Source organism: Anomaloglossus baeobatrachus, chromosome 11 (genome assembly GCF_048569485.1).
Source record: "Anomaloglossus baeobatrachus isolate aAnoBae1 chromosome 11, aAnoBae1.hap1, whole genome shotgun sequence".
Lineage (NCBI taxonomy): Eukaryota > Metazoa > Chordata > Amphibia > Anura > Aromobatidae > Anomaloglossus > Anomaloglossus baeobatrachus.
The window spans coordinates 111,743,939-111,770,967 of NC_134363.1; the positions used below are offsets into that span (position 1 = coordinate 111,743,939).

At 43.8% G+C, this 27,029-nt stretch overlaps 1 protein-coding gene across 4 annotated transcripts in view; it reads right to left on the reverse strand.

The window, feature by feature from the left end:
- Positions 1-27,029, reverse strand: part of NECTIN1 (nectin cell adhesion molecule 1) — a 437,281-nt gene that overhangs the window by 259,232 nt on the left and 151,020 nt on the right. For 3 of the 4 annotated variants that reach the window (XM_075329184.1, XM_075329186.1, XM_075329187.1), the window contains exon 5: positions 12,332-12,483. In XM_075329184.1, coding sequence (XP_075185299.1) covers positions 12,332-12,483 — 152 coding nt within the window. Of the gene's footprint in view, positions 1-799; positions 2,583-12,331; positions 12,484-27,029 lie in introns of those variants that run through there. The other variant, XM_075329185.1, reaches the window with a different exon arrangement.

Consider the following 27,029-nt stretch of genomic DNA (forward strand, 5'->3'; position numbering starts at 1 on the left):
TATTTATTACACACATATATACATATACACACACACAACGACAGAGCAATGTCCAGCAATAACGTGAGCAGTCCAGGATGCTGTTAAAAAAGTTTTTCTTTCTTTTTATTCATAAATCCAATGAAATACAGTAGTAGTAGTTAGACTGCTATTGTCCTATCTGCGCTACTTTCCTGCGATAATGCTGTTTTTAACTACTTGGACCACTGTATTTTATAGGATTTATGAATAAAAAGAAAGAAAAACGTTTTTAACAGCATCCTGGATTGCTCACGTTATTGCTGGACATTGTATATGTATATATATATATATATATATATATATATATATATATATATATATATATATATATATATATATATATATATATATATATATATATATATATATATATCCCCGAGGGCCATATGCCTCTCTAACAGTCTTTTTGTGGTGCCATATGGCACCATACAAGGGGATATTATCCTCCACAAGCAGTTCTGGAGGAGTATACCTCTGCACTACAGCATACCACAAGCAAACTGCTGCATTTATGGGGGTCAGGTGAATCCAAAACCTGACCAAAAAATCTAAGCATGAAATTTGAGCCATATGAAGGTACAGTAAGTGATTGCATGTAAGCAGCTCTAAGACTGTACCGAGCAATAGTATGGCCACATACATCCGGCCTCATACACTTACGATAAAGCTTTATTGCCTTCTTCTACAAAAATAATTTTAAAATATTCCCTCAAACCCATCCATGTAATCTCAGTTTCCCATTTCCTGAAGCTACGCAGGTAAAACAATACGACACAGATGATAATTCAGGTTTTTATGAATTATTGGTATCCACAATGTGATGATTAACAATATGAAAATGTTGTATTAATGTTGTTATGTGTAAATAATAAGCCGGCCGACCCACATTCGCTTGACATCATACTTACGCACATTTCTTAACGTACCGCCAAAATATAGAAACTAACATTGCATTATAATACACAATTGCATTACTAGTCAGGAACACAAAAATGTTCATCTCTTTCAGAATTCAGTCATTCGTAACCACAGAGCAGCAGATAACAGCAGTGCACGATTGTGTGGACCACTTTGGCAGTTTTATAGATGATGTGTTTTTTGGGTGGAAACTTGGAGGACGGGGTGCAATAACACGCTTCCACCCCAGTATGTCAGTACAGGAGTTTTGGTCAGAAATGTCCACTGTGATCTGTCCAGACAGAAATAAAAATACACAAAATTGTCACAAGCCTCTAGGACCACACATTCTTTTTAGATATGATCACACTGCAAAAGAGGATTGTATCTGTGGCGGCATAGCAGCCTGTACCTAAAATAAAGTAAAAAATAAAAAAACAAAAAAACAACTCCCAACAGTAGACAAATAATAAAACAATCAAACAAAAAGTCTACAAAGAACCCAGCAGTAGATTCCAGTGTTTACAGCAATGAATGGCAGGATGCAATGTACTTAACAGGAGAGGGCCGTGAACCCATATCCAGGTTGCATATTTTACGTATACATACAATTGTTGGTTAGGGAAGGTCTTTATGTAACTGAAGCAGTTTCCATGTGGTCTGAATACTAGGACTCTTCTTTTCTCGCCTTTCAGTAGTATGCTATGCACATCAGCATCAGTGACAGAATTAAGTCATGGTTTCTTATTAATGGCGACATCAAGTAATTGTGCATTCAGCACAACATCTACTGTGTAAAAAAAAAAAAAGCATGCGGTGTCTGTGTGTCACCTGATGACAATGGACTGAAACACGATGAGACAGTGACCCTGTTTGTAAGGTTTACGTCATCTTACGACAGCGTTACATGAGGCTGAATGTATAATGGTTAGGTAGGGGGTTCTTTTTTTTTCCAGGTCACAAAGACCTGTAGTTGTGACGCATAAAAAAAGACTTTATAGTTATATATCAAGAAACAAGACAATGCTCTGATCACGTAATCATTGCTCCCGACAGCCTTAGACATTTCCCCCATCTTAAGGCCAGGGCATGTGCATGTGTCCAGCCACATATGTCAGTTTATCCGGTACACCACTCTCACACGTACCACTCCTTCTTTGAGATGAAGGAACCATCATTTTGGGGCACAAGATTATCAGGGAGATCTTCGGGCTCATATTCAAAACCTAGAGTTCTGTCCTCACCATAACCACAACGATCTCCCTCTTCCACTGTGAAATACGGGCGCTTGGATTCATCATCATACTTTGTGCTCAATTTATGCCCGTCAATACCATCATCATCTTCTTCCTCTTCATAGCTAATGCTTCCCACCGGGCCTGGTTTCTTTTCATCATCAGAATCCTCAGGGTATTGTAAACTCTGTGCCATCGGAGGGTGCTGTGCCACACCAGCCTTACTGTAGCCATTCCCATACACGTGCTTCTTAGTGTTGTAGTCCCCCTTGAAGGTGTGATGTCTTCTTCGAAGCAGCACAAACAAGACAATTGAAACAGCTAGAACTAGAACCGCTCCGCCTACCGCCCCTCCAATGATTGTTGCTGAGAACATGGAGGAGTCGCTGCTGAACGTCTGTCCTGTAGGAGTCGGGGTGAAAGGGAATTCTGGGTAGGAAAGACAAGGAAAGGGACAATATCAGGCTCTGGAATCATGCTATAACCCATAGGCAGAGACGCAAATAGTAAGTAGTATCGGCTATTGCCAGCTATATGCTGATGTTAGTTGGACCAAATACACCAGTGCACATAACATTTACCTTCTTAAAAGCTAGAAAGGTCCATTATGCTATAAAAAGCTAGGATAAAGCATCGACTTGTGTGAAATCAATACATTACTGTAGTGATGGTCTATATTAATCAATATGGACACCTTTGGGGGCAAAAAATGTTGGACCATTCAGCTCTTACATTCTCTATGTATCACAATACGTAGCAGATTGCAGAATACGGTAACAGTGAATCCATTAGCGAGCTCGTCTTACCACTGAAAAATCTTCATGCCCAATTGAAGGTCGAATTTTGATTTGTTAATAAACTTAAAAGATTGTTCAGGAGAAGCGAGGTAAGGGTTACCAGTGGAGCTGACAGATGGAGCTCATAGTCACTGCCAACGCGTTTCGCAGTCTATGTATTGTGATCCACAGAGGTTGCCAAAGCCAAACACAACATTTGTAATAAAAGACTATTGCAAAAATTACACAAATTTCTGAAAAACAAAAGTTCCACCCCATAGGCGTCCATATCCTTTAAAGCATTGTTCTCAGCTCCATTTCAAGTGATATTAAAAATACAAAACAAATAAATTTTCAAAATACAATTCAATGAAAAAAAAAAATCTATTTTCTAAGAAAAACATATTAAATCGTCTTCAGTGTTAATTATTTGTGTAAAAATTCAGACTAGCTCCTTCCAATGTGTAACCTCCCGTAACAATTTAGCAGATGTCCATTATTGCGTCCCTGCTAGGGCGTAAGAAGTGAGGAAGGGAAAAAAAGGGGAAACATGGGGCTTTTAGGAAAGGAAGGGGAGAGAAGTAGTGAGGGCATAGAAAGATTTGGTGAATAATGAGAACGAGGTAGAAGCTGATACATAGGCTCCGCGGCCAATTAAGAAGAATAACAAGCCAAACGGTTCTCCTATGATCAACAAGTCATCGCACAAACAACAGACCCAATCACCAGAAATAGCACTACATACAAACTAATAAGGTCAGCGTGTCAGTGACGTTCTGCAATAAAGAGAGTGAGTGCAGCGAGTACACAATACAAAGTCTGGAGGAACAGGGAAGATTGTAGTCAAGAGAAAGACATAGAAGTATGGTGCTACCGCTAAATACACCGAATCCTATTATTTAGGACTGTAAGATCTTTACAATTATATTGGACATACTGAATGTAGAATTGTGACTCGTACACGCAGCACTCAATGAACACCAATCAGCTACTTGTATGCCAATAAGTGCTTATTTAATATCCGGTTTACACCAGCCAGATGTGCACTGAACTATCATTAATAGATCATTCAGTGCGTATAGGCTGCCACTGTTCTCAGCAGCACGAGGGCAATGTGCTGCTGAGAACGATGACGATTTTGTGCAAATTCAAAGATCATTTGACCTGTTCATCGGGTTATCAGCAGCCTGTTTACACCACATTATTATCATGAAGGAAGTGTTTCCATGAATGTTTATTCACCATAATTGCTGTGTAGATGGATCTTACATCTCGGTGTGATAGTAATTGCTCTGGCCCACCAACCTTGCATCATTTATAGTGACCAAATTTTTAACACCGACATTGCTACCTACTCTCTGTCCAAAAGAATAGGACAAAGCGGGCAGAGTTGTCTTGACTGAATGACGCTTAAGCCTCCACATCCATGCAAAACACAAACATTATGAATGGTCTGTGGTGTAGGTGCATATGTGTGTGTGTGTTCTCTGTGTGCTGTCCCTGTGCTATCTGTGTGACATCTGGATAGCACATGGACAGCATGAACTTGTATACTTACCTGTCCCTGGCACTGCTGTTTCCCCGCGCTGCTGTTACTTCCGGGTCCGCGGTGAGTGCAGTGAATATACATAAGGCATAATGAGCGGGCCCAGAAGCAACAGCAGAGGCAGAGACTGCACCACTGGTAATAAGTTTTAAAAATTCTTTATTTTCACGTCACTTGTGTTTTTCTCCGGTACGAGTCACACTGATCTCACACGGATCACAGTGTGCAGTCTGTGTGATACCTGTGCTGCCGGCAGAAAACAGACATGTTGCCATGTGGAACACACAGACACGTGTGTGCTCCACACGGACACATGGTCCTTGTGAAAATATGGTCGTGTGCGCAGACCCATTGATGTTAATGGATCTATGTGTGTCCGTGTCTCCGGTATTTGTGAAAATGGATGTCACACATACCGGAGAGACAGATGTGTGAAGAAGGCCTCACACTTTTTTCCAATGTGTTGTATTTTAAAAAAAAAATAAAATAGGTAGGGTAGTGGTTTCTGCAACAAAGTGCAATGCATGTAAATCCGACTGCAGGAAAATACACACCGCAGAGGCTGCAGACCGGCAGTAACAGGATAAAGGGCACTTTACACGCAGCGATATTGCTATCGATATCGCTAGCGAACGTACCCGCCTCCATCAGTTGTGCATCACGAGCAAATTGCTGCCCGTGGCGCACAACATCGCTTACACCCGTCACACGTACTTACCTGCCTAGCAACGTCGATGTGACCGGTGAACCACCTCCTTTCTAACGGGGCAGTTCGTGTGGCGTCACAGCGGCATCACTAAGCGGCCGCCCAATAGAAGCGGAGGGGCGGAGATGAGTGGGACGAACATCCCGCCCACCTCCTTCCTTCCTCATTGCGGGCGGCCGCAGGTACGGTGATGTTCCTCGTTCCTGCAGTGTCACACATAGCGATGTGTGCTACTGCAGGGACGACGAACAACCTGCATCCTGCAACAGCAACGATAATTGGGAAAGGAACGACGCGTCAACAATAAGGTGAGTAATTTTGATAGTTAACGGTCGTTCGTGCGTTTCACACGGAACGACGTCGCTAACGAGGCCGGATGTGCGTCACGAATTCACGATGAGCAAGCCACAGATGGAAACTCCTTTCACCTTATAGCTAACGCTATATTACAAACAAGCTTCTCCATTCTCTACAAGCTCAAGGTACAGCGTATGAAATATCTCCCTAATTACCATACACACCTCCGAGGACGTGTATTCCCTTTAAATGGTAACAAAACAGAAATTGTTCCCTGTGAGCTCAAACCAGCCATAATCTTGGTGGATTTCCTCTATTACATGTATCCCTGCACCTGCAGAACCTCCCTTTAAAAAAGTCAATCTCCTATTTGAAGTGACTAGGCGTGAGAAAGGCCTTCTTTTGGGCCGAAACGTCCCCCTGTCAAATTTTCAATAAAAAAAAAAAACTACACGAATTTTGCAAAGAACAAGCCTTGTTCAGTCTTCATTATTTACTCTTGAGAGTGCAGTGTTGTAACTCTGACTGTGTTTCGGGACTTTAGTTCCCACATTTGCACCTCTGAACCTCCTTTTTTGGCCGTGTGCACACCATACATCTTTAATTTTGTAGAAAAGGTGAAGGGATGGACTCTACATGGCTGGTTCCCACCATGAAGCATGGAGGAGGAGGTGTGATGGTGTGGGGGTGCTTTGCTGGTGACACTGTTGGGGATTTATTCAAAATTGAAGGCATACAAAACCAGCATGGCTACCACAGCATCTTGCAGCGGCATGCTATTCCATCCGGTTTGTGTTTAGTTGGACCATCATTTATTTTTCAACAGGACAATGACTACAAACACACCTCCAGGCTGTGTAAGGGCTATTTGACTAAGAAGAAGAGTCATGTGGTGCTACGCCAGATGATCTGGCCTCCACAGTCACCAGACCTGAACCCAATCGAGATGGTATAGGGTGAGCTGGACCGTAGAGTGAAGGCAAAAGGGCCAACAAGTGCTAAGCATCTCTGGGAACTCCTTCAAGACTGTTGGAAAACCATTTCCGGTGACTACCTCTTGAAGCTCATCAAGAGAATGCCAAGAGTGTGCAAAGCAGTAATCAAAGCAAAAGGTGGCTACTTTGAAGAACCTAGAATATAAGACATATTTTCAGTTGTTTTACACTTTAAGTATTTCATTCCACATGTTTTCATTCATAGTTTTGATGTCTTCAACGTGAATCTACAATTTTTAGAGTCATGAAAATAAAGAAAACTCTTTGAATGAGGGGTGTCCAAACTTTTGGTCTGTACTGTATATATACATATATTTATATATATATATATATATACACATATACATAGTAACTTTTTGACATGTCAATCTTCCACTCACAGCCAAAAAAACTGTTTCTCTTATGTGCTACGGGTGTAAGGTTTTGGAGTGGATTCGAGTCACAAATTCATCTGGACCTGCTCTTGTGACATCTGCTGCCACCAGGAGCCATTGTATTTATTTTGCATTCTATTTGTGGGTGACACTGGTGATGGAGGAGATGTCAGGACCAGTAGCTTGGGGCAGCACAGGCTCTGTCCAGCCAGAGATGCTAGTACGGCTGAGATCTGTATTGCTGAAATGTGGCTGTGTGTGTTGTCCAGCAGGAGAAAGCAGCTCCTTGCTGTGGCCAAAGGGTCCAGCGCCACACCCTGCTTTAACTCCCAATATACTGTTGGGACTTCCAAGTTACAGTTAATATCTACACTTGTTCAATCCTGTTAATTCAGCTCTTGTTCAGCTTGATTCCCATTTTTGACCTCAACTCATACTTAAGGGGGCTTTACATGCAACAACATCACTAACGAGATGTCGTTGGGGTCATGGAATTCGTGACACACATCCGGCCTCGTTAGCTACGTCGTTGCGTGTGACACATACGAGCGACAGTAAACAATGCAAAATACTCACCAAATCGTTGATACGTCATCCATTTCCCAAATGACGTTGTCGATTTTGGACGCAGGTTGTTCGTCGTTCCTGAGGCAGCACACATGGCTACGTGTTACACCCCAGGAACGACAAACAGCACCGTACCTGCAATTTGCACGTGACGCACAAACGACGAGGGGTGGATGCTTTCTCGAGCGACATCGCTAGCGATGTTGCTGCATGTAAAGCAGCCTTTAGACTATCCTCATACCTGGTAATTTTGGTCCTGTTGTGCCCTCCTAGAATTTACTCAGCTTTACTTTCTTCCTCTGCCAGTCCGCTCTATCAGCCAGCAGCTACTTTTTTTTAACCAAACCCAGGCGTTTATGTGTAAGTCCAGATATCTGTAGAGAGTTTAAAGGGTAAAGGCCAGTGCAAACCCCTGGTAGATCTGGTAGATGGATTGAAAAGCATTTAGTCTGTCTATGTAAACCTTACTAAAAGTTGTCAGGTTTTCAAGCAAAGTGCCAATGGAAAAAAAAATCTATGCAAATGTTTAAAAGAAAAACAAAAACCTTCCAAAAATGGTCAACTAAAATGATTGTCAAAAAACCTAAATATGAACCCATCATAAGTTTCCTGTGATTTCACTACTTTGTTATCTGGTGAATAATGTGAATATTAGAGAATGGCATGTGCATGCAAGTATATCCTCAGAAAGGGGAGTCCAAATTTTTGTATATATCTTGAAAAATCAGAAATAGAAGAATCTCGAACACCATAGCGCTGTGTGCTTATCATCAGAGGCCTTGACGTGCACCTACTTGATGAGCATCGGAGTGTAAAAATGCTTGAGTTTGCCATGGACTTTCATTATAATCAGGACACGAGAACCCCGATGCTCGACCGAGTAACGAGCAGTGGTGAGCACGGTCGCTCATCACTAATAATGTGGACAATTTGCTCTGAAAATAAACTTATTACTCTCCGTTTCCATGATTAGACTTCCTAGATATAGCCACATTGTCCAAAATACTACTTTGAAATATTTACTTTCCTAGGCCATGGAAATAGTGTAAGGAATGTGTACAGGGGCGTTCAAGGAAAAAGGCAAATAGCAAAGTATCCCCTACATGGTGGTGGTTCAGCCATTGGCAGCAGCTTCTCCCTGTAATTCCCGTCTCCGGTGGAGACATGTGTCGGCCTGTGGAGATTTCCTAATCTGGATAGGGATCTGTTCTGTGAACCCGCGGTGCTCCGTACTTCCTGCTATAGGCTTTTGTTCTCAACCTGAAAGCCTACAGTAAGCCTTATCCATTGTTCCATCCAGCAGCCCTGGAGGTGTGGAGCGACCGTGACATGTACGAAACTGATAAAATTATCCTCGTCACAGGTATCAGCTCCAAATCTAAAAGAATAACGGAAGACTCTGAGGGGGTCAATGCAGTTATTGGCAGACACAGCTGCACCTGGCATAATGGTGTCTGTATGGAGCTGAGAAATTTCAGCCTTTGGGGAAAGTAAAGGAAAATGTGCCCAGCAGATGGAATAAATGTAACCTCTGTAATTAAGGCCCATCGAAATCTAAAGGTTCCGTCACACTAAGCGACGCTCCAGCGATCCCACCAGCGATCTGACCTGGCAGGGATCGCTAGAGCGTCGCTACATGGTCGCTGGTGAGCTGTCAATCAGGCAGATCTCCACAGCGATCAGAGATCAGCCTGCAGCCACCAGCGACCCGTGTAACAACACTGTGATTCGTAACCATAGTACACATCGGGTTACTAAGCAAAGCGCTTTGCTTATAGTTACCCGATGTGTACATTGGCTACGTGTGCAGGGAGCAGGGAGCCGGCTTCTAGAAGCTGCGGACGCTGGTAACAAAGGTAAATATCGGGAAACCAAGCAGAGCACTTTGCTTGGTTACCCGATATTTACCTTGGTTACCAGTGTCCACAGAAGCCGGCTCCCTGCACATTCAGATCGTTGTTCTCTCGCTGTCACACACAGCGATGTGTGCTTCACAGCGGGAGAGCAACGACGAAAAAATGGTCCAGGACATTCAGCAACGACCGGCAACCTCACAGCAGGGGCCAGGTCGTTGCTGGATGTCACACACAGCAACATCGCTATTGCGTCACAAAAACCGTGACTCAGCAGCGATGTCGCTTAGTGAGACGTGGCCTTTACACCAAGCCACCGCTGTAGATAAAACTCCACTACAGGATTTCATGGCAGGTAACTGGCAGACTTTTATCTACTGCTCTTGCTTAGTTTATTTTTTAAGCATTAGCTAATTTTAGTCTTATTTTACTTTTATCTACTGCTGTTTTTGGTTTAGTTTTTATGCTTTATCCGATTTTAGTTTTTGTGCTTATGTTTTTATTCCTATTTTACTTCCTAGACTGCAACCAATCAGAAATTCAGGGATTGCTGGCGGGCGGGGGTAGCAGTGCATATGCATGAAAATAAATAGTGACTCGGAAGTAGTGTGAGCGACCCCGGAAGCAGTGTAAAGCCGCGCGGAGACCAGTAAGTATAAAGCACTTGCTTTATTCTTATTTTCTCTTTTCTTTTTACCATATTACCAGACTTGCCGGACCCGTATCATTACCCGGTGTTCCTTGAGCACTCCGTCCCTGGATCGGTGATTGGGCTCTTTTACAGTCAAGGTCCACCCATCACTAATTACAATCCTGTTAGTTATAATATAAATCCAGAAAACCGAAGTAGGAGCGATAACTAGTGAGGAACGATCTGTACACAACAGGAATACCAGTCTGTTATTAATGGCTAGGGTGAAGATTGGAAGGTTTTAGGATTTTTTTTATTATAGACATAGATTTTCTGTTTTGCTATGTATATATTAAAATTAAAATGCTTGCAGAAAAATGTACACGGGGTGCTGCATGTATAGCGATATTCTCCCTTAAATTTGAAGGTGACATGCCACATTTTTTTCTTAAATTGTGTGATCTAGAGGAATAGATACCATAGAGTTCCCGTAAACCTGAAATAGAGCGTCATACAAAATGGAAAAAGAATACTTCCATTTGCACGAGCTGACTCCTTATTAAACATCTCCAGATCATCCTGGCAGTTTGCCATCATTTAGGCGGCAGTCACAATTACAGATGATATGACAACAATGTCTGGAAACCAGCGGCATAGTAGGAGTTGCCAGTGCACTGAACAAAGCAGGTATTTTGCTGCCCCCTAACCCATAAACCATGAGTGCCCCCAGAGTCCCTTCCACCTTTCCAGTATCAAACACACTATCCCACATACACACATTCTGTTTTTTGCTGAAATGAGAGTTATATTTGTTTTAAGTAAAAAGTTATACCTAGTAATTAGGGATGATTGAATACCCTATTTTTCGCTTCGCTGAATATCTGGCGAATACTTCGAATACCCCATCATCCATCAGATACCGAATAGTGGCGAATACATTCACTCATCCCTAATAGTAATATCATTTGAACTTTTTAAAACTTTTTTGCTTTTGTACATAACAATTTTATTACCTTAGCCCTATTCCTGTCCCTAGGCTTACGCCTAGCCCTAACCCTAACCCTCGCCTTAAGTCAGAAGGCCTCTATTAATAATAGATAGCAGCCAACTCTCCTAGTACCTCCATACACTTTGCTTGAACGATTGTTCAAGGGGCTTCAAACGGAAGACTGGAGAAGGCTGATGCCAAATAGCTCTGGTAATGGCTTATCTCATGAATAATGAAAGGGTCAGGCATTCAAATTCAAACTGCCTGACCCTCATCAACCAATATCATCTGTTGGGGGAGTTGGGAGGACACCATGGACATGACTCTGTTAGACAATCAAACTGATATTGATATTAGTCTAATATGGTGTCCTTAATGCTAACCCTAGCCCTATTCCTGTCCCTAGGCTTATGTTTAGCCCTACCCTAACTCTAGCCTTAACCCTATACACATTAGATAGCAGCCAACTCTGCTGATACCTTTACACATATGAACGCTTGGCTTGAACAAATGTTCAAATCCTTTCAAAGGACCCAAGGGACATGAGACTGTTGGATGATACAACTGATATTGATATTGGTCTAATATGGTGTCCTTAATTCTAACCCTAGCCCTAATACTAGTAGTAAACAGGACTTCTGCACTCTGCATAGTTAGCAACTGGTAGGAGAGGGGGCGGGAGAGACATTTTATACCCCTATAGACTTGGGTCCCTGGCCCATCAGATGCCTATTACAAGATGGGAAAAAAAAAAATCAAACTTTTCATGGCATATTGGCACAGACTCATTTTGGTGGGATCGGGGACAAGTTCTGTCTTCCTTGCATTTCTGTATTAAAAGCTTGCAGCTACATTAAGAAGACCGTTCATGTTCTTGCCTTTAAGTCAGTGTAGACAACAATGTTTAGAAATGGTATTTACATAAAAAATAATCCCAAGACTGCACATCTATTAAGAACTCCCGCAGATGCTCAGCTATTATTATCTGCCTTCCCAGGAATTCCTGACACCACAAGCAAAAATAAAAAAAATGGAAGTGAACATCCTTATGAATAAATACAATCATTAGGATTTTTTCAGCGCTTCTTACATTTGTCGGAATACAGTCTCCTTATCTATGTTGTGACCATGACATTAATCTGAATATGCTTATTTCCACAGCGTTGCCTTTGGAGATAAAACATACTTATACATTACTTCTGTCAGGATGGATCCCGTCTTTATTTCTTATGTTCTTCAAGTAAAGCAAAATTCTAGTCGCAACATTTTCCCTGAGACATAAATAGATATTTCCTTCTAGTTTTCCGGTAAGTGTTCAGTACTTTCCTAGAACCCGCATCTCAATTACATAGATGGATTGGTGACGACAAACTGCGTGACATTTTATGGAGTTCTGCTAATAGTCACCATTATCGTCAATCTAATGTAAGGACCCATTCATTTACCTGTAACGTTAACCTCTACTTGACCGGTTTGGCTTCCTATTGCATTTGTGGCCTCACAAAGATATGTTCCCGAGATGCTGTAGGTGACTGGTCCCCGGAAAAAGATGGTGTTATTTTTCACATCTGCGTTCTCTGGAAGGGTCCCATTAGCCCTACATGGAATAAATCATTAATAATATAAGAGGAGCTTACAACAATGGCTTTAAATGAATAACGTTAACTTACAAATCACGAGATATTAATTAGGAGCTTTCCGCTTTATTGAGATGTGTGAATACTAGAATGTCCAATGAAAACAACAATGCATTATTAGAAAGAACATTACTCTGTTTACTCCTCTTAGAAAAGTTTTAGTAAATTGACAACTGGTTTAACTTTTTACCATCCTCTGTCAATGGGAATGTCTATACACAGTCAGAGACTCGGCACTGATCGGAGAGAAATAGTGAAGGGACATCTTCTGCCCGTTCAGAATGGCATCACCAAGTAGTCAATTTGGTGATGCATTTCCAATATGAATAAGAGTGTTAATACAACCCATCAAAACAAAAACTGCAAGTATTATATAATCTGGCCATGTCAGGATCTGCAAGGAGTTTTGTATTCCAACATAATTGTTTCCTTGTCACTTCTGTTCTCTGCAGTAGACTCCTGTTTGTGTGCACAACTTTCTTCAAGTTTTTTTTTTGCACCCAGGACTGCAGTGATCACAAGGTCGCATCCTCTATGTCTACAGGAAATAAAGTTTATCCTAACAAGTGGCAATTCTTTACTGTGAGATTAGTGAGATTATGGAACTCTCTGCCAGGGCGGGTATTAGTCAAAGTGAGGCAAAAGTTAAAGTAAAGGCCACGTCACACTAAGCAACATCGCTAGCAACATTGCTGCTAAGGAACAACTTTTGTGACGTAGCAGCGATGTTGCTAGCGATGTTACTGTGTGTGACATCCAGCAACAACCCGGCCCCTGCTGTGAGGTCGCTGGTTGTTGCTGAATGTCCTGGACCATTTTTTAGTTGTTGCTGTCCCGCTGTGAAGCACAGATCGCTGTGTGTGACAGCGACAGAGCAACAACTAAATGTGCAGGCAGCAGGAGCCGGCTTCTGCGGACGCTGGTAACCATGGTAAACATCGGGTAACCAAGAAGCCCTTTCCTTGGTTACCCGATATTTACCTTCGTTACCAGCGTCCGCCGCTCTCAGCTGCCAGTGCCGGCTCCCTGCTCCCTGCACACGTAGCTAGAGTACACATCGGGTAATTAACCCGATGTGTACTGTGGCTAGGAGTGCAGGGAACAGGGAGCCGGCACTGGCAGTGTGAGAGCGGCGGACGCTGGTAATGAAGGTAAATATCGGGTAACCAAGGTAAGGGCTTCTTGGTTACCCGATGTTTACCATGGTTACCAGCATCCACAGAAGCCGGCTCCTGCTGCCTGCACACGTAGCAGAGTACACATCGGGTAATTAACCCGATGTGTACTGTGGCTAGGTGTGCAGGGAGCCAGCGCTAAGCGGTGTGCGCTGGTAACTAAGGTAAATATCGGGTTGGTTACCCGATATTTACCTTAGTTACCAAGCGCAGCATCGCTTCCACGCGGCGCTGGGGGCTGGTCACTGGTTGCTGGTGAGATCTGCCTGTGTGACAGCTCACCAGCAACCCATGTAGCGACGCTCCAGTGATCCCTGCCAGGTCAGGTTGCTGGTGGGATCGCTGGAGCTTCGCTTAGTGTGACATCTCACCAGCGACCTCCTAGCAACTTACTATCGATCCCTATCAGGTTGTATCATTGTTGGGATCGCTGGTAAGTTGTTTAGTGTTACTGGGCCTTAACGCCGCAAATGCTCATTTAAAGAACCCTCACACAGAAACATTCAGGTTGCATTTACATGGGATGATATCAGACAATTTAAAGGGAACCTGTCACCACTTTTTTGGCCTATAAGCTGCAGCCACCACCACTGGGCTCTTATATACAGCTTTCTAACATGCTGTATACAAGAGCCCAGGCCGCTGTGAGAAGATAAAAAACACTTTATAATACTTGCCTAACGGTCGCTTGGTTGGCCAAATGGGCGTCTCCGTTCTCCGGTGCCGCTCTTTCGGCCATCTTCGTCCTCTTTCTTCTCTAGCCACGGTGCATGACACGTCCGACGTCATCCACACTTGCTGGCATTCAGGTCCTGAGCAGGCGCACTTTGATCTGCCCTGAGCAGGACCTGGCGAGTGTGTATGACGTAGGACGCGTCATGCACCCAGGAATTACTAGGACGAAGATGGCCGAAAGAGGAGGCGCCGGCACCGGAGAACGGAGACGCCCATCTGGCCAACCGAGCGACCGTTAGGTAAGTATTATAAAGTGTTTTTTATTTTCCCACAGTGGCCTGGGCTCTTATATACAGCATGTTAAAATGCTGTATATAAGAGCCCGGCGGTGGTGGCCGCAGCTTATATGCCAAACAAGTGGTGACAGGTTCCCTTTAACCGCTTTACTCCATTACCCCCCTCCCCCCGATTTTTTTGTATTTTGCTCTTTTCTCCCCGTCTCTAGCTTTTTTATTTTTTCCATCAATATAGCCATATGAGAGCTTGTTTGTTGAAGGACAAGTTGCACTTTTGAATGATACCACTCATTTTGTCACATATTGTACTGGAAAATGGTAAAATAAATTAAAAGTGCGGTGAAATTGCAAAAAAAAAAAAATTCCATGATTGTTTTTTGTTTGTTTTTTTTTTTTTATTTACCATGTTCGCTATTTAGTAAAACGGATGTGATAATATGATTCCCCAGGTTGGTACAAGTTCGTAGATACCAAACATGTATAGTTTTACTTTTATTTAAGTGGTGAAAAAAATTCAGAATTGCACTTTTGTCGCCATTTTCTGACACCCATAGTGATCTCATTTTTCTGGAGCTGAGTGCTGGCATATTTTTTGCAGTTTGAGTTGTCACCTTTAATTATACCATTTTTGTGTAGATGCAATTTTCTGTTTTAATTGTCTGTTATTGCATTTTATTACAATTCTGGCGTTTTGATTTTTTTCTCGCTACGACCTTTACACATCAGATTAACTTATTTTCATATTGACAAATCGGGCATCTCTGAACACGGTGATACTAAATATGTGGGGGAGTTTCAATAGGGTGGTAATTTGAACTTGTATTTTTTTTATTTTTTCATATTTTTTAAAGCTTTTTACTTTTTATTGATTTTACTAGTCCATTAGATGCAACAATTCTGGCACTTTACCCAGCTCATCCTGATTGCCCTGATGCGATGGGAATCAAGGTAATATAAGGGGTTAATGACAACTCAAGGCTACCAATAAGCCTTAGATTATGAGACTCCCCATTACTAATCTTGTAAGTGAAAAAAAAAATAAAACACAAAACACCAAAAAAATCCTTTATTTGAAAAAACTACAAAAACCCCACCCTATCTCCAATTTATTAACCCCCCAAACACCCAGGTCGAACGTAATCTACAAACTGATCTCGCAGCACACGGGCACATTAGAGAACATGACCACCCACTGCAGCTTTAGGCAGACACTGAATGAGCTATATCTGGGAGCGGTGATGTCACTAAGTTTACGGTACCCCACCTGTGACCACAGATAAAACTCACCTCAGGTGAACTAATTGAGTTCAATGAGACCTGAATCTCTGGGCCGAAAAACCACATTTTTTTAGTTTTTTTACAAGAGATGCAGAATTGGTGCTGGAATTTATGCCCCAAATTCCTGCACCAATACTGCATTTTCTGGCAGAAAACCGTACAAAAACGGTTTTCTGACAGGAGATGCAAATTTGGTGCAGGAATCTGGTGCAGATATTTATGCACCAAATCTGCATCTGCTGGCAAAAAAACGCAACAAAACTCCATCACGTTTTGATGCATTCTTTTTTTTTTTTCCAGAAAATGCAGTTTTGATGCAGGAATTTGATGTAAAAATTTCAGCACCAAATCTGCATCTCCTGGCATTGTGTTAAATGAGTTCACCTGAGGTGAGTTTACCTGCGGTCATAGGTGGGGTACTGTGGGAACCTCCAGTTGTGACCGCAGATAAAGTCAGTGATGTCACAGTTCACAGCTATGGCTCAGTCAGTGTCTGCCTGAAGCTGCAGCTGACGGTCATGTTTTTTAATGTGCCTGCATGCTGCGACTTCAGTATGTAGCAGACCCGAGATCGTTGTGGGATCTCGTGTGCGTTCCTTCGGACCTGGGTGTTTAAGGGGTTAATAAATTGGAGAAAGAGGGTGGTACTTTTTATATTTTATTTCAAATAAATGATTTTTTCGGTGTTTGTGTTCATTTCTTTTTAGTTACAGGATTAGTAATGGGGGGTCCCATAAACCCTACCCATTACCAATCTAGTGTTTAGTGGCAGCTGTGAGCTGTCACTAACCTTTATATTACCTTGATTGCCACCACACCAGGGCAATCGGGATGAGCCTGGTCAAGTGCCGGAATTGTCACATTTAATGGATGCAACAATTCTGGGCAGCTGCTGGCTGCTATTTTTAGCCTGGGGGCCTAATAAACATGTGCCTCTCCAGCCTTAGAATACCAGCCCCCAGCTGTTGGCTTTATCATGGCTGGGTATCAAAATTGGGAGGGGGGAGGGCGGTCGGACTACAACCAATCACAGACACCAGGACTGAAGGTGGGCAGGGGAAGCAGTAAATATGTATGAGAGCTAATGATTGGACATTTCTGATATTTCATGCCCATTCGCTTATTAAGATTTAAAGCAGTTTCATATCTGCAGCATGTCAATTATTTTAGCGTTTTTCACCCATTCAAATGAATAGGCAAAACACAAGTGAAAAAAAAAAAAAAGAGTATTCTATGCAGAATTTTGCCTGCCAAGAGATGCTCTTTTGGTGCAGAAATTAATACTTAAAGTGTGCACATACCCTAACATGCAAAGCACCTGTGCACAGCTCAACATAATATAAAAAAATAACAAGTTTATTAAAATCAAATGATAGAAGACACATTGAAAAAAAAAAACTTAAAAAAGCAAAGTACAAACAAAGCTATAACTCCATCTAGGATCAAAGAAAGTAACCTGTATACCTACCTGTAAAATACAGGATGAGACCTGCACCCAACACCTCTAATAACAAACTGATGTAATAGAAAATGACACAGTAATGAAGCAAAGGCAACAACGAAGAATAATACATCAATGCATAAATAAATACAAATCAAAAAATAACAATGCATATATCCAAAATACACAAAAAAATCAGAAAGGGAGCAGATACTTAAGAGAAGGATGGGAAACGCCGGGCGAGGAACATCACACAGCAGTGCTCCCTACTGCAGCTCATCATCGGTGAGGGCCCCTGGGCATTTCCCAATCGTCCTCACACGTTCACTTTCTTATTTATTTTTTGCATTTTACATATATGCATTAGTTAGATTTGATTTTTATCAATTCTGCAGAATTTATTATTTCTGCATTGGTGTATAATTCGTCATTGATGCCACTGCGTCACTACTGTGTCATTTTATGTTACATCAATTTGGTACTGGAGCTGTTAAAGTTGAAGATCCCATCCCGTTTTCCATGAGGAGGTTATGCAAATTACCCCCTCTAATCATATCAGGGATTATGACTTTATTTTTGTTTTTTAAGTGTTTTTAATCTGTATCTTGCTGTGTATAATTTAATAAATGTTATTTTTGTCATTATATATTAGTTTGTGCACCGGTTTTTTTGTATGTTAATCTTTTTGTGTGCAGTAATGGATTAAACAACAGGACAACACTCTGTTTTTTTATGGCAAAGGGTTCCATAGTTCCACTGCTTTTACAGTAAAGAATTCTTTCCTCTAGATGCAGTAAAGTTACAGTTGCAGGCACGGTATGACTAGATCAGGAGAGAGATCTCTGTATTGAGCTTTCATTACAATCAATTCAAAAATACAGTGTTAGTACAGGATTTATATTCCTTTATCTAGGGGTGGACATATCATTGGTGCAACCCATGTGTCTGCACTAGGGCCCAAAAGCTAAGGGTGCCCATTTCTACCTTTAAAGCAGGTGGAATTATGCATTTTGATGAGTTATTGGACTGAAAAGGGACCATACACGGTTTTTGCATAGGGACCTTTTCTGTAGGTGTCCGCCTGTGCCCTTATACAAGGAGGAATGATTACTAGAGATGAGCGAACCTGAGGTTCGGTGTTTGGTATTCGTACCAAACACGGACTTTATAAAAAACAGAACTTGGGTACTTGTGCAAGCATCGCTGTGTTTGAGTATGCTCGGTGCTCAGCCCAGTGCGAGCCGCTTGCAGTGAGTGAATGGCTCACAACAGCGTGATCGGACGTAGTATGCACCAAAAAACAAAAAAAAATGGAAAAATCCCGCCTGCCCACCCCCGAAAGTCTGTTTATGGGTGCCTGTTTGTGGGCAGAGACCCAACCTGCGCAATTAGTGACTTCCATTGGGGATCCAAACTGAGCTAGATCTACAGTCTGGCTGAAACCACCAAACCGAACTTCCACGGGTACGCTTGTGGCGACCCTGAGGCTTCATTCGCCACAGGGTACTGCATCACACCAGAGGTGCGGTACTCATTCTGGGTAAGGAGGAGGTTGGTGCCGGTTCACAACATCCATCACCACACATGAGCCAGTTGCCCACTCATCGGGACGGGGTTAGGGTGATATCATTTAGGATGGTCACCATATCGTCTGGGGCCTCCCACCCACTAACTCTAGGGCTCAAGTGGGCGGGGCCACTGATCTGGGGAGCAGGCGCCACGCACACACTTGAGCAGTCTAGTCACCCCCGGGAACCAAGTTAGACAGAGGAGAATACGGTTGCTGAGGGGAGAGCTAATAGCTCCCTCAAGACCAGCGCACATCTCAGGGTGCGGAGCCCTAGGCTGGTGGGCACTTCACGACCTGCCAGCAGAATCCACCGAGCAGAGGATTTCAAGTCTTCTGGCCCACAACAGCACCCGGGGCAAAGCAGCATACAGAGCCAGGAGCCATGACCATAGGGCGGCCCATCAATGGATTTGTGCTGCCTGCTAGACGGGACAGGAAACATAACCACTCCAAAGGACAGAGGTCCCTGTGTAGCTTTAAGTCGCAGGGACTCACACAACAGAGCACAGGGAGGATGGAGTCACGAAGTATCCCTCCGGCACCGGCCCCTGAACTATCTAGGATCGTCTGTAGCCCATCACAGCAGAGTCTGGCAGTCCAATGTCAAGAGCAACTCAGTGAGTAAACAACTTAAACTGCAACCGCTGTGTCATCTGATCCTTCCTGCACCCTGCACTTCCCACACTGGGGTGGACTATCACTCTCAACATCCTCCCTGGATGCCTAGCTCTACCTGTGGAGAGTTGCAATAGCTGAGCTGCATTACCATCCGCCCCAGCAGAAAGACCCTGTGCAGCGGTGGCTCCCACTATAGCCGCATACCACAAGTGGCGTCACGAAAGACAACTACTCCCAATTTCACCATCATCCCCTCCATCATTTTCGTTGACACCACGGGATCACTGAGCCGGGCCAGGCCACTGTTGACAACCCAAACTCCCCCAAAACCGTCCCGATGACGACTATTTCCCCAAGACCCTGTGGGCGCGTCACACTCATCTCTAGTGATTAAGTAAACATGGCAAGTGGAGGAGAAATCAGATTACCCCATCATTCGCAGAGGAGAGGAGCTGCTCATTATCTTCAGACACGTCCTAGAGAAATGATGATTACTCCTAATTACTGCAGATGCTCTGCCTTGTCCTAATCTGAAGCTGATTTCATCAACTGTCCAGATTGTTTGCACTCAACATTATGTATTGTTTTCTATTTACCCTCAATATCATATCCAAAAAGTGAACAGAGGGACACTAAACTGATCTGCGCAGTGCCAGTGTATGTGACAGGGTAAGAAAATGGTCACCGATCATACATGGTTACTAGACATTTCATGGAAATCAGCGTGAGTGCCGAAATACCATTTTTCATAGTGTCTTATTGATCTCGTAGGTTGACGATGGCTAAGGCTGATTGAGCCTTCTTGTTAACTTAATGTGATGTAATGTAAAGCAGGCAGATGGAAGGGCTCCAATATATACACACACTTCTAGATTTACTGCCCTACACTTATACTTGTTGGCTTTTATTAGTTACAGCCATTAGGAATATATTGCTAAATCAAACTGTCAGGGCTACAGGATGGGGATTATATATTCTTGTATATCCCATACATATGGCATATAAAAAGGTATATGCCTCTATTCACACTTCATTAGTAGTGTCCTTCTGCTGTGTGCCCCAGAAGTGTACAATGGCGGCCCGGAGAGTGCCCTTTCACCTCTGTTAGGCCAGTATACGTGAAGTAAGCCAATAATAACCAACTCTTCTGAAACACTGAGGAAGACTCCTTGAAAAAAAAAGGCAAGACTCCTTGAAAAAAAACACCAATAGTTAAGGTCCAGTCACACTAAGCAACTTACCAGCGATCCCAACAACGATAGGGATCGCTGGTAAGTTGCTAGGAGGTTGCTGGTGAGATGTCACACTTTGACGCTCCAGCGATCCCACCAGCAACCTCACCTGGCAGGGATCGCTGGAGCGTGGCTACACGAGTTGCTGGTGAGCTCACCAGCAACCAGTGACCAGCCATACGTGCAGAGAGCAGGGAGCAGCGCACACTGAGCGCTGGCTCCCTGCTCTCCTAGTACAGCACACATGGGGTTAATTACCCGATGTGTGCTGCAGCTACATGTGCACAGAGCAGGGAGCAGCGCACAATGCTTAGCGCTGGCTCCCTGCTCTCCTGGCTACAGCACACATCGGGTTAATTAACCCGATGTGTCCTGCAGCTACACGTGCACAGAGCAGGAGCCGGCACTGACAGTGAGAGCGGCTGAGGCTGGTATCAAAGGTAAATATCGGGTAACCAAGGACAGGGCTTCTTGGTTACCCGATGTTTACATTGGTTACCAGCCTCCGCAGAAGCCGGCTCCTGCTGCCTGCACATTTAGTTGTTGCTGTCTCGCTGTCAGACACAGCGATCTGTGCTTCACAGCAGGACAGCAACAACTAAAAAATGGCCCAGGACATTCAGCAACAACCAACGACCTCACAGCAGGGGCCAGGTTGTTGCTGGATGTCACACACAGCAACATCGCTAGCAACGTCACAAAAGTTGTTCGTTACCAGCGATGTTGCTAGCGATGTTGTTTAGTGTGACGGGGCCTTTAGAGAGAAATACCCATATCACATCACAAAATAATCAATCTTTCAAACAGTCTTGTATATAGATCACATTACATGTGAGGGTATATTGGATCAATAAGACCATTCGGATACATATAAATCACCAAAAAAACTAACCGAACAAAAGGTCATAAGATCAATTTTTATTCATATATTATAAACTTTTAACATTACATATATCTTTAAAAGGCACACTGTGACTGAAAAAAGGGGGCGTCACACAGTTACATAATCACAGAATCACATATATAGTCGTGTAATACCATGTGATAACCATATAATGGTGGGGGTGAATAAACAGGAGATGTTACTATAGCATATATAATATAACTATAGGAATGCACATATTAATCAATTATGCATACACACATGCTAGAACTAGAGGCAAAAAGGTCTAAACTGCAGCTGAAAACAGGCTATAATGGCTCAAATACCTATCTCCGTAATAGCTAGTGCAGTTCACCCAACCACCACAATGGAATACATTAACTGTAGGGGGCAGTAGTAATTGGAGCAAAATTCCTCAAGTCAGTCAAATACAATTCAAGGTATACATAATAGCGAGGTATTTACCAAACCAATGATGTAATGCTGCCACCTGGTAATGACAAAGGTCGCCCACACCCCGACGCGCGCACGTTTCGTTGCCATCTTCCTCACCTCTGTTAGGCCAGTATACGCGAAGTAAGCCAATAATAACCAGCTCTTCTGAAACACTGAGGAAGACTCCTTGAAAAAAAAGGCAAGACTCCTTGAAAAAAAAGGCAAGACTCCTTGAAAAAAAAGGCAAGACTCCTTGAAAAAAAAGGCAAGACTCCTTGAAAAAAAAGGCAAGACTCCTTGAAAAAAAAGGCAAGACTCCTTGAAAAAAAAGGCAAGACTCCTTGAAAAAAAAGGCAAGACTCCTTGAAAAACAAGGCAAGACTCCTTGAAAAACAAGGCAAGACTCCTTGAAAAACAAGGCAAGACTCCTTGAAAAACAAGGCAAGACTCCTTGAAAAAAAAAAAGGCAAGACTCCTTGAAAAAAAAAAAGGCAAGACTCCTTGAAAAAAAAAAAAGGCAAGACTCCTTGAAAAAAAAAAAGGCAAGACTCCTTGAAAAAAAAAAGGCAAGACTCCTTGAAAAAAAAAAGGCAAGACTCCTTGAAAAAAAAGGCAAGACTCCTTGAAAAAAAAAAAGGCAAGACTCCTTGAAAAAAAAAAGGCAAGACTCCTTGAAAAAAAAAGGGAAGACTCCTCGAAAAAAAAAGGGAAGACTCCTCGAAAAAAAAAGGGAAGACTCCTCGAAAAAAAAAGGGAAGACTCCTCGAAAAAAAAAGGGAAGACTCCTCGAAAAAAAAAGGGAAGACTCCTCGAAAAAAAAAGGGAAGACTCCTCGAAAAAAAAAGGGAAGACTCCTCGAAAAAAAAAGGGAAGACTCCTCGAAAAAAAAAGGGAAGACTCCTCGAAAAAAAAAGGGAAGACTCCTCGGAAAAAAGGGAAGACTCCTCGGAAAAAAGGGAAGACTCCTCGGAAAAAAAGGGAAGACTCCTCGGAAAAAAAGGGAAGACTCCTCGGAAAAAAGGGAAGACTCCTTGGAAAAAAGTGAGATTCCTTAGAATAAAGGAAAACTCCTTGGAAAAAGGGGAAACCTACTGGATTGCAATATGAAATGGCAGGTTATCATAGAAACCTCCCAGAAAGTAAGGTCTCCCTTGAGGTTTCTTATGTGTGACGCCAGGATGCCCTGCTGTCATAAAGGACCCAAGAGCCAAAGCCAAGTCACAGGACAAGAACGGACTATAGACGCCTCTGGTAAAATCATTATGGAAAGTATTTTGGCAGCGCGCTGTACACACTGCACTACATAAATTCCTGCATTGCTGTTTCCAAAAAAATAACAAATCTAGGTACTTTTTTGCTGTATGAAAGCATCCGGATAAGTATCATATACTGCAAAGTCCAATATGAATGTAGTGGAAGAGATCAGAAAAGCCTTGTTATGTGCTGTGTGATTCCTCTTCAGAAGGACATTTCACAAGTTTTTCTTATCCACAGAAGAGTCTACACGTGGTGTGTACTTCCGAGGCAGATATATTCCCTGAGACAAATACCCAGGCAAAGTTCTGGTGCAGCTCAGTGCTAAATGTCTATATAAATCAATGCTAAGCCTGCGTGACCAATGCGATCTTACCCTGGCCTCTGTTGCGGTGTAATTGTCACACTATGACTATTGGACTGTGGAAGCTTGTCGTTAAGTACAACTTTTGGCAGCAATTACCCAGCAGCCAGAGAGCGCGCCATCATTAAAGGAGACATTAAACACTTATTCTTACATACGTCCTCTTAGGCCAAGTTTAGGCTCAAAAGTGTAACACAACTACTTAAGAATCCTGCGCCAGATAGTCAAATACAACAGATCACGGCCTAGTAAAGATGGCCGCTGCTCCCATGAAGGTGGTGCTGCACTTCACCGTGCTTTATATTTCTCCTGATGAGCCCAGCTCCTATCACACGGGAAATCATGAATTTTCCAGATGAAGGTTATGACCACAGAGAGGGTTTTTCAGGAGTTCTTTTTAGCAGCAACTCTAAAATCCTCCTCAAAAACTGCTACAAAAGCCTCTTGGGAAACTCTTCTAATTAATCTTTATGGCATTGCTGGATTGAGTATAAGTTTTATTTTAAAAGGGGGATGCATACAGATTGAGAAGGGTTTTTCCGAGTAGTGGACAACCCCTTTAAAATGTATATGAGTTTATAGGGTTATTCCCATCTTTAACCAAGATCCTATCCCAATATGGAATAGGTAGGTGTAATAATAATATTAGCAAATACCTCCTATTAGAAATGTAATATAGTTCTCCTGATTAGCTATGTTGCTTACCTCATGTGCAGGCATGACAATAGCTTGTGTATCCATGGTTATGAATACGAGCAACTAACTATCACTATATGCCTGGTCGTAACTATGCATATCGTGACAGTTAGGCCTTGGCTCCACTTGCATTTTGTACAGGCGAGTGCAATCTGATAAACATCGGATTGCTCTCACTCTGGTGCAAATCAATGGGGCAGTGTCCATCTGCGATTGATTTCTCATGCCATAGCTGCATACGGAATGAATAGCAGCTTGCTGCGTTTGGCAGCGAGTCTCGGCTCACACACCCCCATACAAATCTAGGGGAGCGTGTGACACATCGCACTGCAACTGCGTGTAATCCAAGAGCAGTGCGATATATGCAGATGTGGTGCCCCTGAGGCTTCCATCGCCACAGGAACATTGCACCCCAGCCAGAGGTGTGATGTCCCATCCTGGGTAAGGAAAGGAGTGAACGCCGGTCCACAGGCAAATCTGCACTACACTCATTGTTAGGTACACACAGGGACCAGGGATAGTGGCAGCAACCCTCCCATGCTGCATGCTGGGAGGGGCCGTAAGACCCATCCCTGCTTCCATAGGGTGGGAGCTTAGCAACTGGGTGGGTGAGAGGAGCCATCGGAGAGAAGAGTAGAAAGAGGAAGGTCAAGTTTAGTGAGTGAGTAGTGAGAGTCTGCGGGAGGCAGAGGAGAGAGCTAAGAGAAGTGCTCTAGTCAGTCAGGAGCAAGAAGAGGAAAGTGACGCTTCCTGGTGAAGACCCTGGGGCCCGGCTAGGCCCAGGTGACACCAAGCAGAACAGAAGGGATTCCAGGGCCACTGTAAAGCTTCCAAGCCTGTGGCCTGTTCCACAAAGTCATTCGGTGGAGGGATCAAGCTGCAAACAGGGGACGGTCCCTAGAAACTGAAGGAAGAGAAGTCAATTCCAAAAGTAAAAACAGATGTCCAGGGTGGCTGCAAGCGCCCAGGGCCACAGCCCACAGCAGAACCTCTGGAAAGGGGGTGGAACACCCACTAGGAAAGCCCCCAGCCCGGAGGCTGTAGTGGAGGCCAAGCCAGGTTCATCCAGCTAAGGCAAGGCTTAGAAGTCAGCTGAACAAAGGAACACAATAGAGGGGTGCACCGGCTTCCATTTCCAGATCTACCCGAGATCAGCGGAGGTCCCTGACAGGGGATTCCAGCACACCAATGGGCAACCGGACAGCTGCCGTGTCAAATAACCAACTGTGAGTAAACATCTTGAAACTGCCCCCCCTGGTGTTGCCTCTGTTATTTTATCTGCATAGACTTCCATCACTGCATAGACACTTACAAGCACCAACAGTTGCCCCGGGGCACCGCTCCACCTGTGGGGAGCAGGACCATCCAAGCTGCCATTACATCAGCCCCGGAGGCCCCATACAGCAGCGGCGGCTTAATAGCTGCAAACCACAGGTGGCGTCACGAATATTATAAACTTTAAGCACCCCCACTGAAGCCATATTAATTGACTCCCGCCAGGGTCACGGAGTCAGGCCCCGCCACCACTGACGACCCCCGGACTAGTCCGGCCCGGCACCGGGTGTCCCATAGCCCTGGGGTGGGTGAGTCACAGAGACACAGGAGGGGGAGGAGATGGGAGAAAGTGCTCCCTCCCTACTCTCTTTGGTCTTCTCCATTCTATTACTGCCTAATATATAAAGATGGATGTCAGGTGTACATCATGAACATGTGGGAGGCATGTGGATTACATACAAGTGAAAAATCATTAGGTTTTTTTCTGGATGAAAATTGGAAGATTTTCTTATGCCCTTGTGTGAACTAAAGATGGCTTTACACGCTACGATATTGCTAGCAATTGCTAGCGATATCGAGCGTGTAAGTACCTGCCCCCGTCAGGCATGTGATATCGTGTGATCGCTGCCGCGGCGAACATTATCGCTACGGCAGCGTCACACGCACTTACCTGGTCGGCGTCGTCGCTGTGACTGCCTCAAGGGGGAGGGACGTTTGGCGTCACCGCGACGTCACTAAGCGGCCGGCCAATCAAAGTGGAGGGGCGGAGATGAACGGGACGTAACATCCCGCCCACCTTCTTCCTTCCGCATTGCCGGTGGACGCAGGTAAGGAAACGTTCCTCGCTCCTGCGGTGTCAAACATAGCGATGTGTGCTGCCGCATGAGCGATGAACAACATGGATAAACAACCCTTACCGATTTTTGAGTTTGGGACGACCTCTCCATGGTGAACGATTTTCACCATTTTTGAGGTCGCTTAAGGTCGCTGGTAAGTGTCACACACTGCGATATCGTTAATGATGCCGGATGTGCGTCACTAAGAACGTGACCCCGACGATAAAACATTAACGATATCGTAGCGTGTAAAGCCACCTTTAGTCTTAGTGTCGCGGGCTGAGAGGACGCGCTCGACAACGCTTGGGTCCGGGCTTCTGCTGCTGCTGCTCGATGGCTTGAGTGGTGGACCGGACCCGGGGACTCGAGCAGCACTGCTCACCCGTGAGTGAAATGGGGGTGGTATGTTTAGGGAGATTGTTCGTGACGCCACCCACGGGTCGTGGTGATAATGGCACCACCGCTGCTGGTAACGGGG